Source organism: Nicotiana tabacum, chromosome 9, assembly GCF_000715075.1.
Source record: "Nicotiana tabacum cultivar K326 chromosome 9, ASM71507v2, whole genome shotgun sequence".
NCBI classification, from domain to species: domain Eukaryota; kingdom Viridiplantae; phylum Streptophyta; class Magnoliopsida; order Solanales; family Solanaceae; genus Nicotiana; species Nicotiana tabacum.
This window is the reverse complement of record NC_134088.1, coordinates 102,345,218-102,361,886: the sequence shown is the minus strand read 5'-3', so window position 1 is coordinate 102,361,886 and position 16,669 is coordinate 102,345,218. Positions and strand designations below refer to the sequence as shown.

The following is a 16,669-nucleotide window of genomic DNA, read 5'->3' as shown; positions in this document are numbered from 1 at the left end:
GTTTAAGCACTGGTCCCTGAGGGATATTGGCATCGTCGATGATCATGTGAATGACGTGTTGTGGTTCTTCTTGTTCGTTTTGCTTGCCGAAATCCCTATTTTTAAAATGGTTCTTCGCTCTATCGCTAAAAAATTCTCGAAGGTGCCCTTTGTTGAATAATCGGGCTACTTCCTCTCTTAGTTGCCTGCAATCTTCCGTTCTGTGGCCATGGGTGCCATGATATTCGCACATTTGATTGGGATTCCTCTAGGCAGGATTGGTCTGCATGGGTCGAGGCCATTTAGTATCTTTGATGCGTCCGATAGCCAAAACGATGGCGGACGCATCAATGCTGAAGTTATATTCCGATAGCCAAGGTGCTTTCTTAGATCCAACAGGCCTATCGAACCTACTTTTGTTCATCAGCCCCCAGGACCCTTGACCTCGATCACTTCTTTTGTTATTTTTCCCAAGGTTATGTCTCGATTTACTGACTCTGTGACTTCCGTTGTACGGTTGGTATCGATACCCGATCGGACCTCATTCTCGATTAATATCCCTTCGAACAGCTGGTTCACACCCCAATTGATCATCTTCGACCCTAATTTTTGATTGGTACCGATTGTGCATATTGGCCCATGTGATGGCTGGGTATTCGATCAGGTTATGCTTTAATCGCCGTGAAGCCGTCGAACTTCGTTCGTTCAAACCTTGAGTGAAAGCTTGAACAGCCCAATGGTCTGTGACTGGTGGCAAGTCCATTCGTTCCATTTGAAAACGAGATACGAACTCCCTCAGCATCTCGTTATCCTTCTGTCTTACCTTGAAGAGGTTCGATTTCCTTGTTGCGACTTTTATGGCGCCGGCATGTGCTTTCATAAAAGAATCTGCTAACATGGAGAACGAGTCGATGGAATTTGGTGGTAGGTTGTGATACCAAATCATTGCCCCCTTCGAGAGGGTCTCTCCGAATTTTTTCAATAACACAGATTCGATTTCATCATCTTCTAAATCATTTCCCTTGATGGAACATGTATAAGAAGTGACATGCTCGTTGGGATCGGTCGTTCCGTTATATTTGGGAATTTCGGGCATACAGAATTTTTTGGGGATTGGTTTCGGGGCTGCGCTCGAGGGAAAAAGGTTTTTGCAGGAATTTTTTTGAATCCAACCCTTTTATCATTGGTGGAGCTCCCGGGATCTGATCGACCCTAGATTTATAAGTTTATACTTTTTTATCGTTGGTTTTTATCGTGAGTTCCTCGAGCAATTTAGCAATTTCGGGAGTAGTCCCCGATTCTTGCTCATTTGACTTCACTATGGCTGGCCCCGTTCTGTGGGTGATTTCTCGAGGTGGATTGGGCTCCGGCCTGCTTTGTAGCTGGGTTTGGCTCTGCAACTGAGCTATTGTTGCCTGTTGGGCTTGCAACATTTCGAAAATCATACGCAAGCTAATGCCATTTTCCTCGACGTTGTGGGTATCTCAAGCTGCAGACCGAGTACCACCATGGATGCTATTCACGGGTTCAACATGTAGGTTCGCCTCAATGGCTACATGTGAATTGATATCTATTGGCGCTTTGATTCGAGCTCCAACGGCGTTTACAAGTGGTCTTTCAGTACTAGGTATCAAGTTGTTATTTTCGTCTTGAAGGCCGGCTCCGTTGTCGATTAGTGAAGCAATTTGATTGGTGGTTAGTCGTAGCTAATCCGAAATTCAAGATATTTTCGGAAATAAGCGCAAAACACAATGTCGTGTTTTTTCAGATTCGTATCAAATAACCACTGTTATGCTTAGCCCCACGGTGGGCGCCAAACTATTTACCCGAAAAACGGATAGAGTTGAATTTATACGTAGTTCTAAGGATATGTGATATAGCTTAATACAAATCGTAAGGATAAAAGGAAATATCAAATATGGACTGCAGAGAATGTAAAATAAACAAAGTTGTAAAGAAGACGATTTTTAGGACTAAGCAAGATGGATTAGTTTTTTAGGCTCAAAAGAGTAACTCTTGAATATAAGAGGATATGGTGCTTGAATTACAATGTAAGCTCTATCCGAAAACTGCCCTTACAGAAATGATAACCCTCCACCTTTATAGTAGAGGGATCTTACTTTAAATATAATTAAAAATACTCAGTGGGAAGTCCATGATAAATCAGCTTTTTCATAATTCCTGCCAAGATTCTCTCCTCTAGTGGGATTGTAACGGCTTTTGTCTGTGAGCTCGATCTTGACTCGAGCTCTCGATCTTGGCTTGAGCTCGATCCAGACTCGAGCTCTCGATCTTGGCTTAAGCTCGATTCTGACTCGGACCCTTGAATTGATTCGAAGTCAATGTTGGTCGGTCTCTAGATCATAATCTTGATAGCTTTACTTTGCATCATAGTTCGATTTGGATTCGAGTTTGATAATGATATCGAACTCGACATTGATCGGCACCCTCGGGTTCGAAGCTTATTTGTACCATCTTCGAAACCCATCTTGACGTCTCACTTCGATCGATTATCTTTCGAACTCGATCAGACATACGAAGGCCGAAATCTATTTTGACCGTATACAGTATTCACTCATATATTGTACCCAAGGGAAGTGCTCCTTTTTCTGTGTACCAAAGATGACTAAAAAGGGGCTTAGGAATATTAAGAATCTCAGTGACAGTAAGAAAAAAGCCATTTTAGATAAAAGAATAGTAGCTCTATGTAAGAGAGCAGAAAAGCTGTCAATTCTCTGTGATATAGAAGTAGGTCTAATAATATATAGTCCTGTCGAAACTAATTTCCTTTTGTTTGGCCGTCTTTAACCCAGACTATGGACATTGTAACGAACTATTTAAGGTTTACCGAGGTTCAAAGAGAAAAGAAGTTAGTTAGACATGGCGTCTACCTTAAAAAAAAGTGAATGATATGGAAAAACAATGTTAGGTCAAAAATTGAACAAATGGCTGAGGAGATGGAAATGGAGAGCCTCTTTAACCAACTTGTCAAGGTAAAGAACATCAACGAACTCGGTGTTAGACAAATGAAAGGTTTGTTAAAGCTATTTGATTGAAGAGGGCTAAACTTGAAGAAAGAAAGAAACAACTGAATCAACAACTAGTAGATAAGGATGTTGAAAGTCAAAGCAATGCTATAGGGCTTGGAGAATCAGAAGGTAACACCAATGATGATGGAGAGAAGAATGACGAGCATCCTAAGGACCTTGATTGAGCATGCAATACTTTTATTTCCCTATCATTGTCTTTTCATCTCGTAGTCGATCCTAATTGGCTTGGGATTGAGACATAGTTTTTGTGTCATTGTTGTTGTTGTTATTATTGTCGTTGTTGTTGTTGTTGTTGTTGCTATTGTTGTTGTTGTTGTTGTTGTTGTTGTTGTTGTTGTTGTTGTCCTTGTCATTATTGTTATCGTCATCGTTGTTATTGTTGTTGTCATTGTCATTGTTGTTGTCGCCATCATTGTCGTTGTCGTTATTTTTATTGTCATTATTATTATTATTGTTGTTGTCGTTGTTTTTACTGTTGTTGTTGTTATCGTCTTTTAATAGTATTCCTAGTTAAGTTTGTTGCTTATTATTTATCTATTTATGTTATTCGTTGTCATTTTAAATCTATTCATGATTTCAGTAACACTTCTAACATAAAAAGTTGATTAGTTTAGTTAATCTTATTGTTGAACAACTACTGCGTACAATATCTACCGTATCACGCATGAATCGATCTTTTTTATTCAATCTAGATCTTCTTGCAATTAATCTATGCGATCGAGTGTGCTAACGCAAATCTCAAACGGTCTTAATTAACTCTCTCCATCGTCTTCCCTTTCTCCGGTTGTTTACTCTCAAATGTCCTGCAAGGCTCTCAAACGGTCTAACTGTCGGAAATATTTGTAATCTTTCAAACCGTTCAGTCTGATCTGGCTTTTCAACATCTCTCTTCTTTGGTCATCTAGGTCTCAATTCCAAACAAGTTCAGATTAATTTGGCTATATGAGTTATTTGATAATGATGACTAAAATTATAAGATTGTCATGTACCTCACCACGCACCTTGCAAATCCTTCAAAAATTATTCATTTATTTAATTTAATTTTTGTTTTGCTTTTGTGTTTGTTTGTTTTTTCTTTCAATGAATCGAGGTTGCTTTTTGTCTTACCCCTTTGGACGTGAAAGTAAAATACTTTATATGTTGCCTCAACAATTCTGTAATTAGTCAAACTATTGGGATACTTTATAATTTGTGAACCAAGTCTTTTAAACTTAATTACTTTCATTGTGATTTTCACTTTACTTTCTAGTGCGACGAAAGTAGATGTTTTTTCGTTCAGTTTATGCAGTTGTTTTATTTAATCTCCTTTTGCAGCTGCTATGGCATTGAGAATTTTGAAGGAACTTCAACTAGCACTTCTTAACCAAATGTTGAAAAAGGTAGAATCTAATCTGACTTGTCTATCTCTATCTTGTTTGAACTTATTTATTTTTGTCTTCTGTTGATTATTTATTAGTTTGACTTAAAAAATATCCTTAATTTGTCTTTATGCAGGGTTTGGTGAATGATCAGTTTGAACACCTAATGATATCTAAGAGGGCACAAAATCCTCAATTTGTAGTGCAAACATTAGAGGATTATTGTGCTGAAATTGAAGCTATGATATCGCAAATGAAAAATGACATGCAGTACTTACTCTTTAAACTAGAAAGTCATATATCTATACTTTTATCAAAGAATCAAATTTATTAACTCTACGATAAATTCGATTTTCTATTGTTCATCTCATGCAATAATTTCTTCACATTAAAATATTCAAATGATTTGCAGTGAGGTTCCTGATGTTGATTTTTCTCATTTGGCTGCGTTATGTGACCAAGTCATAGAAAAAAGTACAAGGTGATGGAACAAAAGCAAAATTTTATATTCAACTAGTTGGTAGAATTTACAAGATCTGGAATTCTCACTTAGGAATAAACAGAGGATAACAAAACAAAACAAGAAAATGGAGGTTCCAGAATGCTCAAATGAGCTAACAAAAATAAAAGACAACTTATTCCCTACCTATTCTGTGTGCCTTCGGCCTTCCCCCTTATATACTATCCTTAGCCACGAATATTCTTCACCTTCTCTAACGGATTTGGCAGCTATAATATTCCCTTTGGATCAGGGACCACATATTGGTCCAGGTGCTTTGGTAATTGTCTCTCTTGTACTGCCTCTAGGTATAGCTGATGTGCCCAGCTGGTTTGTTACATGTGAGCTGTTTGTAATTTTCTGAAAATTTGCTGTTTTGCTTTATCCTCTCACGTAAAACTTATGGTTCTATTTGGAGGTTTTCTTTCTTTGATGACGATTTTTAAGCTCTTTTTAAATCCTGTGAATTATTAATTATGTTGACTTATGGTACTTGTCATGTACGTCATTTAACATATTAAAATTTTATTTTAAAAAACTCAATGTCTAAACCCACACCGAAAGCGAAAATTGTGTTTTGAATTATGGGAAAATGATATTGTATAACCGTTTTTAATATATATATATATATATATATATATATATATATATAAATTAAATAAAATTTTATATATTTTTTTGAATATAAATAATTTCTGATGCTAGCGAAAAGTGATAATACCACTAAGATTATTATTAATTTATGTTGATGGTACATGATTGGGGCTGTGCATGTGGAATCTGCATGTCTGCTTCTCGTTCGCACTTGCGAGCAAAGAAACAAAAAGAAGTAAGAAGCATCTTTGGTTGCTATCATTTTTATGCTTAACTAAACTTTGCTAATTTTTGGTATGTCGTATTATTTGTGAATTATTCTTGATAAACCCATAATTTGAGATATTTAGGGGTTCTCCTTAATTACAAAATATGCGACAAAGATAGTAGGCACAGTAAATACTTCTTCTTAAATATCAAATAGTAGGCACATTAAATACTTACTTGCACCGAATGTTTACACCTAACTAAACAATTAACCTTAAGAATCAAATTAAAGTGAAAATGCATATCACGTAATCATAGTTAAGTGATTAAAAAAGTATATGCAAGACATGCCTTACATTGTAACAATAATTAATGACATAATAATCAAAAGTTACGTTGTTACTTTAATTTGCTTGATTTTCTAACAATTTCTTTCTAATGATTGTTATCTTAATTAAATGGAAAATTATGACTGTTCTGCCATTAACAAAAAAATGATAATCATCTGGGTGTTACTATAACTCTTTTTGCTCTCATTCCGGCATCAATTGGCATCATTTCCGATTTTCCCAAACCTTGAGCAGGTTAAGGAATGATTTCAGTACTACACAAAACGAGTTGGAAGCTTATGCTCGGGTACTCAGCTTAATTACAGAGAAATCACTACTTAATTAGTATTTTGTAACTTTTAATTGTTTCTTGGTAATTATAATTTTTTTTCTAATCTTATTAAAAAAATTCACTTACACTGGCAGATGGAGCGAAGGATTGTCTTAGTGCAAACGGATTATGCTGGGGACTCAAGTTCTTAAAAGAAAGATATTATATTGTACTATGAATATTTGGTTGCACCTATTTCCAACGTCATATATGACGTTATTATTATTACCTCTTAAAACTCTTGAACTTTGAAATTGAAAATATTTCCTTTGATCTTGAACTCTCAGTTATTTGTTCTTGATGTGGTGTGGGTAATTTCATTTTCCTAATTAAGATCTAGTCCTAGACTATGAGATTGTTTAATTTTGTATTTTTTCCCTTTCTAATCTTTATTGTTATCAGAGAGACTTTTAAATGATCTTGAATAGTTATATAACAATTCATTTGTTCTGATATTTTTAGGTTGTTATAGCGAAATGCTTTTATAGAAAACATATAGTGTAAGATAACATGAAAATCGGTTCCAAAATAAACGGACCATTATAGTGAAATATTATTGTAAAGAGCGGGTGTTATAGAAAGATTTTACTGTTGTATAAATCAACTTTGAGAAAATTTTAAGCTCAAATTTATCATTGAACATGTAATTTTTTTATTTATTAAAACTATACGCCCGAAATTTATTTATTTTGAAACGTTGTCTCAAAATGTGAGTTGACCATTTGCACTTGCCAACTCCGGAAAGATTCATTATGGAAATATGATCTATTGTCCAACATTCATTATGGAAATATGATTATTTCTCCAACTTCAAGATTGAGTTTTAGGAATTCAACTACATCTATTTAAGAAAGTAATTAATCAATTCTCTAAAAATCAAAGTGTACAATTAGTTTATTCCTAAATTTGGTCAAATTATCTCAATCAACTTTAGATTATGTTATTAATTTGGACCTATCAATTCCTATACATCTCTATATAAGCGAAAGACTACTATATGTTCCACATTCATAGATAAGCTATTTACTCATATATTGTACTCTAAAGGGAGGTGCTCCTTTTTCTGTGTACCAAACATGACTAGAAAGGGGCTTAGGAATATTAAGAATCTCAGTGACAGTAAGAAAAAAGCCATCTTAGATAAAAGAATAGCATCTCTATGTAAGAGAGCAGAAAAGCTGTCAATTCTATGTGATATAGAAGTAGGTCTAATAATATATAATAGTCCTGTAGAAACCAATCCTTTTGTTTGGCCATCCTTAACCAAGGCTACAAACATTGTAACGAACTATTTAAGGTTTACCGAGGTCCAAAGGGAAAAGAAGTTAGTTAGACATGACGTCTACCTTCAAGAAAAAGTGAATGATATGGAAAAAAATGTTAGGTCAAAAATTGAACAAATGGCTGAGGAGATGGAAATGGAGACTCTCTTTAACCAACTTGTCAAGGGAAAGAATATCAACGAGCTTGATGTTAGACAAATAAAAGGTTTGCTAAAGCTATTTGATGTGAAGAGGGCTAAACTTGAAGAAAGAAAAAATAACTTAATCAACAACTAGTAGATGAGAATGTTGAAAGTCAAAGCAGTGCTATAGGGCTTGGAGAATCAGAAGGTAAAGCCAATGATGATGGAGAGAAGAATGATGGGCATCCTAAGGACCTTGATTGAGCATGCAATACTTTTATTTCCCTATCTCTGTCTTTTCATCTTGTAGTCAATACTAACTTGTTTAGGATTGAGACATAGTTATTGTGTTGTCGTTTTCTTTGTTGCTATTGTTGTTGTCGTCTTCATTGTCATTGTTGTTGTTGTTGTCGTTGTTATTTTTGTTGTCATTATCGTTGTTGTTGTTGTTGTTGTTGTCGTTGTTGCTTTTGTTGTTGTCATTACTGAAGTTGTTGTTTTTGCTTTTGTTGTTGTTGTCTTATTATTGTTGTTGTTATTGACGGCTTTTAATTGCTTATTGTTTATATATTTATGTTATCGTTATAATTTTAATGATATATGAAGGTTATTCTATTAAGATTCAGTCAACCTAGTTATATGTATAAAATTTGAGATTACAATCTGGTCAAACCTATTTGTGTAACAAAAAGGTATACCAATGTCACAACCCAAAAATTCACTAGTCGTGATGGCACCTAATTCGATCCGCTAAATAAGCCAACTAACAGTTAATACAATCCAAATAAGATTTATAAGAAAAAAATGAAGAATTATCAAGACATTTATATAATAACCCAAGGACTGGTAGTACAAACCACGAGTTTCTAAAACTTAGAATTTATAAAAACTGGTACGAATAAATACGCCATCTGTTTGAAGTTTACCTAAATAGATTAGCAAAATCTAAAGCTACCAAGGACAAGTGGCAGCTATAATCGGAACGCAGGTACATCTTCAATGCCAGCTCCTGCCATGCACAACGACTCCAGTTCCAAAATCTACATGCAAGGTGCAGAAGTGTAGTATGAGTACAACCGACCCCATGTACCCAGTAAGTATATTGTCTAACCTCGTTGAAGTAGTGACGAGAAATTTTTAGTTAAAAGATACTCACTGTTATACCTCAAGCGGTAGACTAGCAATAGAAATAGTTCTAGAACATAACAGATAAGAGTACAAGAAAACACCTATGCGAGGCAGTAAATGATTGCTAGAAGAAATCACGGCAGTAAATTCATAACTTTCATGGTGTGAGAAATGTACTCAAGATATCAAATCAAATGGAACGACAACACCATTCGTGCATTTATCTCATCCTCGCCAAATATATCAATGTAGATCAAATCAATTAACACGGCAATACCCTGTCACGATCCAAAATCCAACTAGTCGTGATGGAACCTAACCCAACCCGCTAGGTAATCCAATTAACTACTAACCAATTCCAATAACAATTAATAAAGAAATTAAGCAAAAGAAATTATCTAAATCTTATACACTCCCTAAGGACTGGTAGTACAAATCATGAGTTTCTAAGAATGGAGTTTATAAAGCTAGTATGAAATAAATACATCATCTGTTTGAAAAGTACATAAACATATTTTTATAAAACTAAGGCTACCATGAACGAGAGGCAGCTACAACCGGAACGCAGGTACATCTTCAGATCCAGCTCCCAATGAACGCAGCAACATCAGCAGCCAATATCTGCACGCAAGGTGCAGAAGTGTAGTATGAGTACAACTGACTCCATGTACTCGATAATTAACAAACCTAACCTTAGGTTGAAAGTAGTGACGAGCTTGTACCAAGGTCAGAGTCCAGCTCCAATAACCAATAACATTTTATAATAACATAAAGCAAGTAATGAAGGAGTGTAACTACCCGGCCGGTCGTTTTGAGAGTTAGAGCCCCGATCCCCTATTAACTGTTTCCCCCATATATTTTTCTACTATTATGACTTGCTGGGAGGTTTCATTTTGGTTTTTGAAAGTGTTTGGGACACTTAGTCCCTAAAGGGAGGTTTAAGCCTAAAGATTGGCACCGTAGTCGGAACTATATGAAGAAGACTCTGGAATGAAATTCCATAGATTCCGTTAGCTTTGTTGTGTGATTTTGGGCTTAGGGGTGTGTCCGGATTGTGTTTTGGAGGTCCGTAGCTCATTTAGGCTTGAAATGGCGAAAGTCGAATTTTTAGAATTTTGGGCCGGTAGTGGAATTTTTTATATCGGGGTCGGATTCCGATTTTGGAAGTTGGAATAGGTCCGTAGTATTGAATATGACCTGTGTGCCAAATTTGGGGTCAATCGGACGTTGTTTGATAGGTTTCGGCATCAGTTGTAGAATTTTGAATTTTCAAGTTCTTTAAGTTTGAATTGGAGAGTAATTCGTGATTTTAGCATTGCTTGATGTGATTTTATGGCTCGCCTAGGTTCGTATGGTATTTTAGGATTGTTTGGTATATTTGGTTGAGGTCCCGGGGGTCTCGGGCGTATTTCGGATGCTCAACGTTTCATTTTTGGACTTAGGGAGTTGGCAGATTTTCTGGTGTTATTGCAGACATTTTTCTTCATCGCATTCGCGAGGGAGATCTCGCATTCGCATAGGTCATCTGAGAGGTCAGTTAAAATTTCTCTTCGCATTCGCGAAGATAAAGACGCGATCATGTAAGGTTATCAGGCAGTGCACCGCGAACGCGTGGGCTAGGCCACGTTTGCAAAGAAGAAGTGAGGCAGCAGTGGAGTTTGAGTGTTACTCTTCGCGGTCGCATGAGGACAGTTGCGATCGTGTAGGTGTGAGCAGCTAGTGCATCGCGTCCGCGTGAGGTGTTACGCGTTCGCGTAGAGTAAGTTTCTGAGGGAGCGAAGTTGTTCTTCGCGATCGCGAGGCCTTTTCCGTGATCGCGATTAAGGAACCATTGGGCAGAATTTAAAGTTCAAAAACGAGGGTTTAAGTTCATATCACAAAATTTGATTGAGAGCTCGGTAGAAGGCGTAATTTGGAGAGATTTTCGGAGGAAGTTATTGGGTAATGATTCCTTACTCTTTTATGATTAAATCCCACTAATCTATGCTTGATTTCATCATTTAATTTCGGATTTGGGGTGAAAATAAGGGGAAAATTGAGAAAAGTTCTTAGGCCGAATTTTCGGATTTTGATCGAGATTTTGGTATCTGATTTGAGTGAAGTTTGTATGGCTAGACTTGTGAATGAATGGGCGTTCATAATTTGTGACTTTTACCAGATTTCGAGATATGGGCCCGGGGAGGCTTTTTGGGCGTTTTTCTATTTTCTTGCCTTAACTTTGATTTCATTAGCAAGATTAGTTACTTGTAGTTATATTTACGTTATGTAATTGATTTGATTAGATTTGGGCCACTCAGAGTTGGATACTCATGGCAAGAGCGTGATTTCAGATTTGATTTGTGCTTGGTTCGAGGTAAGTGGCTTGCGTAACCTTGTGTGGGGGAACTCCCCTTAGGATTTGGTACTGTTTGATATGTGAGTGCCGTGTACGCAAGGTGACGAGTACGTACGCGGGCTATTTGTTGTAAAAATCCATTTTCACTAAGTCATAACTTGTTTTCTCCTTAATTGAAATACACTAACATATGTAACTATCCTGTTTAGACTAGAATAGCATGCCTACTTGTTTAACTGCCTATTTGAACTCTGCGCAACATGTTTAGTGAAATTTCCGGCTTCCCTTGACTTGTACTTAGTCTAAATCGTAAGAATTCGTGATGTAGTTGTATTTCTATTGTTTGCGCTGCATATTTACTTTGGAACTACGAAACGGTATTCCGGTAGATCTCCCTGTCTTGCATATTTACTTTGGGACTACGGAACGATATTTCGGTAGATCCCCCTGTCTTGCATATTTACTTTGGGACTACGAAATGATATTCCGGTAGATCCCCCTACCTTGCGTATTTACTTTGGGACTACGGAACGGTATTCCGGTAGATCCCACTGTCTTGCATATTTACTTTGGGAATACGGAACGGTATTCCAGTAGATCCCCCTGCACATTTACGTTTGGGACTACGGAATGGTATCCTGGGAGATTCCCTGTTGTTATCACTGTGTTCTGAGCTGTCGTCTTTCATTGATTCTAATCTTGTTAGATTTCCGTATTTATTTTTATGGTGATATTTCATTCTATCTTATTTCATTATATTTATACCAGCAGGGCCCTGACCTGATCTCGTCTCTACTCGACCGAGGTTAGTCTTGGCACTTACTGGGTACCGTTGTGGTGTACTCACGCCCTTTCCTGCATATGTTTTTCGTGTGTAGATCCAAATTCATCTTTCCAGCCTCATCACTAGTTGCAGTCGTTGCTGCTTATTGGAGACTTCAAGGTACATCTGCCCGCGCCCGCAGATCCTCGGAGTCCCCCTCTATTTACCTATGTTCATTTTTCCTTCCTTCTGTAGACATTATGTATAGAACAGTTAAGACTTCTCAGTAGCTTGTGACTTGCGGATTTCCAGATTTTGGAAAAATGTTTTTTCGTACTTTTCAAAGGTGATAATTGTATATGCCAAGTGGCGTTCAGATGCTTATTAGATATTTGTTACTGTTAGTAGTTAATGTTCATGCTTTTGTTTCATTTTCGCAAAGTGTTAGGCTTACCTAGTTTTAGAGACTAGGTGCCGTCACGACGGTTCACGGAGGGAGAAATTGGGTCGTGACAAGTTGGTATCAGAGCTCTAGGTTCATAGGAGTCATGAGTCACAAGCCGGTTTATTAGAGTCTCGCAGATCGGTACGGAGACGTCTGTACTTATCTTCGGGAGGCTATGAAACTGTTAGGAACAAACATACTTCTTTTGATTCCTTGTCGTGCGAGTTATTGGCATCAAATTCTAAAACTTCTCTATTATATTCTTTCTCACAGATGGTGAGGACCCGTACCGGAGGATCTGACGACCAGACACCCGCACCCCCTGCTAGAGCCGCCAGAGGCCGGGGTTGGGGTAGAGTCCGGCCACGCGGTGCAGCAAGAGCACCCGCGCGAGCTGCGACAAAGGAACCCCCATCAGTTCCAGCTGGAGGGCAGGCACTGGAGGTTCCTATTGCTGCACCAGCCCTCCAGGAGACTCTAGCCCATGTCATGAGCATGTTCAGCACCTTAGCTCAGGCTGGATAGATTCCGTTAGCTCCCGCCACATCTTAGGCCGGGGTAGGGGCACAAACTCCCGCATCCCACACTCTTGAGCAGAGGGTCCAGGTTGATCAGGCCCCGGAGTTCATTCCTATGTCGCCGGTAGCTCCGGTTCAGCATGAGACTAGGACAGCCGCTTCTGAGGTGGAGCAGCTCAGACTTGAGAGGTACCAGAAGTACCACCCATCTACCTTCAACGGATTAGCTACAGATGATGCTCAGGGTTTTCTGGAGGAGTGTCATCGTATTCTCCGTACTATGGGCGTAGCGGAGACGAGTGGAGACGAGTGAGGACCCGTACCGGAGGATCTGACAACCAGGAACCCGCACCCCCTACTAGAGCCGCCAGAGGCCGGGGCTGGGGTAGAGTACGGCCACGCGGTGTAGCCAGAGCACCCGCGCGAGCTACGACAGAGTAGGCCCTAGCAGTTCCAGCTTGAGGGCAGGCACCGGAGGTTCCTATTGTTGCACCAGCCCTTCAGGAGACTCTAGCCTTGTTCATGAGCATGTTCAGCACCTTAGCTCAGGCTGGATTGATTCCGTTAGCTCCCTCCACATCTCAGGCCCGGGGAGGGGCACAGACTCCCGCAGCCTACACTCCTGAGCAGAGGGTCCAGGTTGATCAGGCCCCAAAGTTCTTTCCTATGCCGCCGGTAGCCCCAGTTCAACATGAGACTAGGACAACCGCTTCTGAGGCGGAGCAGCTTAGACTTGAGAGGTACCAGAAGTACCACCCACCTACCTTCAGCGGATTGGCTACAGATGATGCTCAGGGTTTTCTGGAGGAGTGTCATCGCATTCTCCGTATTATGGGCGTAGCGGAGACGAGTGTGGTTTCTTTTACCACTTTCCATCTTAGAGGAGTAGCCTATCAGTGGTTGCGTGCTTATGAGTTGAGTAGTTCGGATGAGGCAGCTTCACTTACATGGACTCTGTTCTCGGACATGTTTTTGAGAGAGTGTGTCCCTCATAGCCTCAGAGACTCATGGCGCGCGGAGTTTGAGCAGCTGCACCAGGGTGTTATGACTGTGTCAGAATATACAGTCTGCTTCAGTGATTTGGCCCGACATACACCGGCCTTGGTTGCCACAGTTTGATAGAGGGTTCGACGATTTATTGAGGGACTCCACCCTAGTATCAGGATTAGTATAGTCAGGGAGCTGGAGATGGATATTCCTTACCAGCAGGTTGTGAGTATTGCTAGGAGATTGGAGGGCATGCTTGCCCGGAACCGAGAGGAGACAGAGGATAAGAGGTCTCGAGAGACTGGCTCTTATTCTGGAGCTCGTGCCCCAGCAGCTCGCCATGGTAGGGGTTATGTGAGTCGCCCTGTTCATTCAGCTTTTCCAGCCGCCAGTGGTGTTGCAGCCCCTTCTAGGCCCAGGAGACTTATTATGTGCTGCCAGTATCTAGTGTGCCTCCTGCTCGGGGTACTTTTAGTGGCCAGTCCAGCAGACCTAGCTCCGAGTCAGTCACAGCAGCCACGCCCTCCGAGGGGTTGTTTTGAGTGTGGCGACACCCGCCATATGGTGAGGAATTTCCCCATACTTAGGAGGGTTGCACCACCACAGACTTCAACGCCACCAAGTGCTCCACCGGGTCCTCAGGTAATGATTCCAGCACTAGCTACCGCCCCACCTGCTCAGCCAGCTCGAGGTGGAGGTTGGGGAGGTCGAGGTCGCCCTAGAGGGGGAGGCCAGGCCAGGTATTATGCCCTTCCGGCTCTGTCATTACAGGTATTGTTCCAGTCTGTCATAGAGATGCGTCGGTATAATTTGACCCGGGCTCTACATATTCATATGTGTCCTCTTAGTTTACCCCACATTTAGGCGTATCTCGGGATTCTTTGAGTTTCCCTGTTTATGTGTCTACTCCTGTGGGAGATTCTCTTGTTATGGACTGCGTGTATTAGTCATATTTGATTGCTCTTAGTGGTTTTGAGACCTGAGCTGACTTATTATTACTCAGCATGGTAGATTTTGATGTTATCTTGGGCATGGACTGGTCCATTATGCTATTCTTGATTGTCATGCTAAGACCGTGATGCTGGCTATGCCAGGCTTACCGTGATTAGAGTGGAGAGATACCTTAGAGTATACTCCCAGCCGAGTTATTTCATTTCTTAAAGCTCAACAAATGGTTGAGAAGGGGTATGACGCGTATCTAGCTTATGTGAGAGATGTCAGTATTGATACCCCTACAATTGAGTCAGTTCCAGTAGTGAGGGACTATCCAGATGTATTCCCAGCTGATCTTCCGGGCAAGCCGCCTGACAAAGATATTGATTTTGGCATTGATTTGTTGCCGAACACTCAGCCCATCTCTATTCCTCCATACCGTATGGCTCCTCCTGAGTTGAAGTAGTTGAAGGAGAAGTTGCAGGAGTTGCTTGATAAGGGCTTCATTCGGCCCAGTGTGTCACCTTGGGGTCCTCCTGTCTTGTTTGTTAAGAAAAAGGATGGTTCTATGCGTATATGTATTGATTATCCCCAGCTGAACAAAGTTACAGTGAAGAACATGTATCTATTGCCTCATATTGATGACTTATTTGATCAGTTACAGGGTGCCAGAGTGTTCTCCGAGATTCACTTACGTTCAGGCTATCACCAGTTAAATATTCGGGAGCCAGATATACCGAAGAATGCTTTCAGGACCCGATATGGTCACTATGAGTTTCTTGTTATGTCTTTTGGGCTGACCAATGCCCCAGCAGCCTTTATGCACTTGATACACAGTGTGTTCCGACCTTATCTTGACTCTTTCATCATTGTGTTTATTGATGACATTCTGGTGTACTCCCGGACTCGGGAGGATCATGAGCAGCACCTGAGGACTGTGCTTCAGACTTTGAGAGAAAAGAAGTTGTATGACCCGGTCGGTCATTTTGCGAGTTAGAGCCCCGATCCCCTATTAACTGTTTCCCCAGTATCTTTTTCTGCTATTGTGACTTTCCAGGAAGTTTTATTTTGGTTTTTGGAAGTGTTTGGGACACTTAGTCCCTAAATGAATATTTAAGCCTTAGGATTGGAACCATAGTTGGAACTATGTGAATACGACTCCGGAATAGAATTCCATTAATTCCGTTAGCTTCGTTGTGTGATTTTGGGCTTAGGGGCGTGTGCGGATTGTGTTTTGGAGGTCCGTAGCTCATTTAGGCTTGAAATGACGAAAGTCGAATTTTTGGAATTTTGGGCCGGTAGTGGAATTTTTTATATCGGGGTCGGATCCCGATCCCGATCCCGGAAGTTGGAATAGGTCCGTAGTGTTGAATATGACTTGTGTGCAAAATTTGGGGTCAATCGGACGTTGTTTGATAGGTTTCGGCATCAGTTGTAGAATTTTGAAGTTTCAAGTTCTTTAAGTTTGAATTGGAGGATGATTCGTGATTTTAGCATTGTTTGATGTGATTTTATGTATCGCCTAGGTTCGTATGGTATTTTAGGATTGGTTGGTATATTTGGTTGAGGTCCCGGGGGCCTCGGGCGTGTTTCAGATGCTCAACGGTTCATTTTTGGACTTAGGGAGTTGGCAGATTTTCTGGTGTTATTGCAGACATTTTTCTTCATCGCGTTCGCGAGGGAGATCTTGCATTCGCATAGGTCATCTGAGAGGTCAGTTAAAATTTCTCTTCGCGTTCGCGAAGATGAAGACGCGATCATGTAAGGTTATCAGGCAGTGCACCGCGAACGCGTGGGCTAGGCCACGT

The 16,669-nt window shown here is 40.0% G+C and overlaps 1 protein-coding gene across 1 annotated transcript; it reads left to right on the top strand.

Annotated features, from left to right (window-relative positions):
- The first annotated feature begins 7,423 nt into the window (after positions 1-7,423).
- LOC142164064 (agamous-like MADS-box protein AGL80) lies at positions 7,424-7,906 on the top strand. The gene has a single exon (XM_075221233.1). The coding sequence runs from the start codon at positions 7,424-7,426 to the stop codon at positions 7,904-7,906; it is 483 nt and encodes a 160-aa protein (XP_075077334.1).
- The last annotated feature ends 8,763 nt before the right edge of the window (positions 7,907-16,669 follow it).

Coding starts and splice junctions, on each gene's coding strand:
- LOC142164064 (XM_075221233.1), top strand. CDS start 7,424: ATGACTAGAAAGGGGCTTAGGAATATTAAGAATCTCAGTGACAGTAAG.